Source organism: Theobroma umbraticum, unplaced genomic scaffold (genome assembly GCF_002168275.2).
Source record: "Theobroma umbraticum cultivar Fairchild unplaced genomic scaffold, ASM216827v3 scaffold_51.0, whole genome shotgun sequence".
In the NCBI taxonomy this organism is placed as follows: Eukaryota; Viridiplantae; Streptophyta; class Magnoliopsida; order Malvales; family Malvaceae; genus Theobroma; species Theobroma umbraticum.
Genome location: NW_018397260.1, coordinates 7054157 through 7057958, shown reverse-complemented (window position 1 = coordinate 7057958; position 3802 = coordinate 7054157). Strand labels below are relative to the sequence as shown.

General features: G+C 28.3%; 1 protein-coding gene across 1 annotated transcript in view; it reads right to left on the bottom strand.

Annotated features, from left to right (window-relative positions):
* Positions 1-2645: 2645 nt before the first annotated feature.
* CER2 (HXXXD-type acyl-transferase family protein) overlaps positions 2646-3802 on the bottom strand; it is a 3907-nt gene continuing 2750 nt past the window's right edge. The window contains exon 2 of the mRNA XM_021427927.2: positions 2646-3607. Within this exon, the coding sequence (XP_021283602.1) occupies positions 2750-3607 (858 nt within the window). The 3' untranslated portion in view covers positions 2646-2749. The remainder of the gene's footprint in view (positions 3608-3802) is intronic.

The following is a 3802-nucleotide window of genomic DNA, read 5'->3' as shown; positions in this document are numbered from 1 at the left end:
ATTTTATAAAGTTAAAGTTTTAAAAGAAAAACACTTTATAAATATATTTTCTATTTTAGTTTTTATATAACTAATAAATATTATTATTTAAATTTCAAATTTATTTCACACTTTTATCATTTGAATTAAATGCAAGATACTTTTTTTTTTTTCAATTTTACCATAATCTATTTACAATCTAAATTACTTGAGACAACTTTCATTGTCTTTTTCATCTTATTTTTTATATAATAATAAATATAATTATTCATTTTTTCATTGTCACTCTTAGCATTTGAATTAAATTCAAATTACTATTTATTCATTCTTATTATAGTTTATCTACCTTTGAAATTACTTAAGACGGGACTTTCATTGTTCTATATTTTATATCATTAATTAAATGTTAATTAGACAACTTTTATAATTTTTAGCTAAGTTTTCCAAGCAAGAAATACGTTATAAATCTAACTCCTCGTCTTATTTTTTATATTAAACAATTAATATTCTTATTTAAATTTAGAAAGTTTACTCAAAATTTTAAATCTTGCCCCGCTCTTATCACTTGAATTAAATTCAACTTATTATTGACTCATCTTTACTATGATTTATCTAACATTGAAATTACTCAACGATTTTCACTATTATTTGGTTTATATCATTAGCCAAATATTAATTATAAAACGTTTATAATTTTTCTTATCGAGTTAAGTTGTAGAAAAGAAAACATATTATAAATCTTCTTTCTCATCTTATTTTTCATATAAACAATAAGTATTATTATTTAAATTAAAAAAATCCAAAAAATTTAAATTTTAAAAAATTACTCAAAATTTTAAATCTAGAACTAAATTCGAGTTATTATTTAATTTTTTTTACTATAATTAATCTACTATTAAAATTACTTCAAACAACTTTCATTATCCTCCATTTCATATCATTAGTTAAATGTTAATTTTATAAACTTTAAACATTCGAAAAACTATAATTTACTAGTAGATATGTAATCTTTACTATGATTAAGACCTCGAAATTTCTTTCCCAACTTAACACAAAGAAAGGAAAAAAAACAATTTTTTTTGTTTTTATTAGCTCTTTATGTTTTAATTAGCAATCTTGAAATGACCTTCTACCTTATGATCTTTTTTTTTTTTCACAAATCAAAATTAAAACACAAAAGCAACATCAAAGACAGATTACGTCTAAAAGAAATCAAATGCTATAATAATATTAATCTATTAATCTGATTGTATATTATATCTTCAGTGGCAATGTTTATTTGGACTAATTTGATTCCTATGATAAAATTTCAGAAATTAAACAAAATGAGAACTAGGCATCAAATGGGTTGACATTTTAAAGAAAAACTGGATTTTTAGACTAAGTTAGGAGACTTTTCAAATCATGAAAATCGATAGCTTATCAAATCGTGAAAGCCGAAAGCTAATCATCGATTCATAATAGTTGTACAATATGAAGGTGACTTCCTTAAATTAGAAAAGAAAAATAAATTAAAAAATAAAAATCTATATTGGATTCAATTTGGAACAACTCATGATGACACTTGAAGACATTGTTGTAGTCAATTGGACCACAAGATCCGACTATTGACCCGAGAAGTTTAGTAAACGTACATTTGTCCCAATTAACTTGAAAATTACATTCTTTTCTCCTCAAAAAATAAATTATCATTAATGTCAAAATTTATTTTTCTTAATATACGGGGTAGGACAAATCCCCAATTAATATAGACAAGCAAACATAAAAAAAATTATAATCAAAAAAATTTTAAATTTCATTAAATTAAATAAAAAAAATTTATAATACCGAAAACAAGATGTCTTTCGATTCATATAAAAATTAATTTTAAAGTAAATATGAAAAATCTAACAATCTTAATTGTTTAAATAATCAAAATTTGTTTTAAATACTAAAAATATTTGAAAAGAAAAGGAATCATTTTGGAGTGAGAGTATTATCCATTAATTACCCCATATATTACTCAAATAATAAAAAATAAAAAATGTTAATACTTTGATGTAAATTTGCTTAATTATTCATATCCGAGTATTTGATTTATGGATTGATGCATTATTTTGTATTTAAAAAGTAAAATTTGAATCTTCTTTTTCTTAATTATATAAAAAAAAATTACTTAATTAGTTTTTTCTTTTCTTTTTTTTTTACTTCTCTTTTTAATATTGGAGGATTTACTGATTCAGTTTTAAATTATTTATGAAACCGTCACTGCCCCTCACCCCCAATTTCCTTTTATTTTTAAAATAACATAGCGTTGACCTGAAGAAATGCATGCCAATGCAATGCTCAGTAAACGTCGTCTTCATGATATTAAACACTTTCTGAGACGGCATTGATCAGCAAATTTGGCAGCGGTGCCTGTGCTGACTGCCAAAATTACTTTGCGTCATGGGCTATTTTGTCATCAGCTTTGGCATATAAGGTAGATTAATTAATTGGTTAATTAACTACCCCTTTTCAAGACCATTATCAGGGTGAAGGAAAATGGAACGAATAGTTGTACCACAAAACACTTTTCCCTATTGAACTCACAATTCCTGGCTTTCTAAAGCCAATGGTGATTGGTGACTGATTTGATTATTCATAATTTATCGAAGTGGCAACATCAATTTATTTGCTTACAAACATACCAGAAATATCTTAGTTCTACCAGACAGACCCATGCATCTCCCATTATTATAACCCAAAAGTTAACACTTTCTTCAAACCAAATCTGAAATTTTAAGTTGGCTTAAGCAATATTCCAGTCATTTCCAAGTATATTCTTCAGCTTTGCCAGTTGATCTTCGGGTAGGGTCATGGTCACGATCTTCCCGCTGCCACCTTCTTTTTCTGGGCCGGGGAGAATCAGAACAGTTCCCTCATCACCAACTCCATTGATTGTATAATTTACAAACATTGGTCTCTTCCCCTTGAGTTCTAGTCCGTAAAGATTTGCTTCTTCCAAGTCTACAAATGTCAAATTTGCTCCATATACTATAAAATCTGATCTTGCTTCATCTCTTAATAATTCTTCAATCAGACCATTTTCAGGCATCCTCTTTTCAGCAATCAACTTCGCCAGTTCAGTTACTTCGCCCTTGGAGACAGAGAAATCTGCTTCCACTGTGCTAAATATCATACCGTTACTTGGCATTTCATTTTCTCTAATGAGGGAATTATTCGAACAAATTGTAACAATCCTTGGCCCCATATCTCCTCTGATTTTCGATAATGAATGCCATATCATAGCAGAAAGGATTTCGAAATGAGAGATATTATATGTTTGGCTTGGATCACGAGTACTTGAAACCATGTGGTGCAGTTGTTTCGCAGTGACATGAAAAGAGTAAGTTTGCTTGTTGTGGCTATTGGCAGTTAGCCAGCAGTCACCAACAGGGTCAACCTTCTTCAAGGAAAGAGGTTTTCTGGAAACAGAAGTTGGGAGTTCTGACTTCTCAGGATTGTGGACCTGGAGAGACTTTGGTGGAACTTGTCCAGCCATGATCTGTCCCCACAAATTGATGAAGGCTGAAGCTGAAAATGCATCTCCTAATACATGAGCCCAGCTTAGCCCTATGGATATGCCCCCACACTTGAACCAGGTGAACTGATCGGAAAAATCAGTTAGATGTTTCTCACACAAATGGGCAAAAAAAAAGAAAAGTAAATCAACAAATTTGAAATTACTTAAAAGTCTAAATATCTTAAAAGAAATACCTAGATTTCTTTACCTAATTAAACTTATCAGTATTTCCTTTTAAAAAATTCTCCATCTATGAAATTGACTCGTAAATGGGGTCAT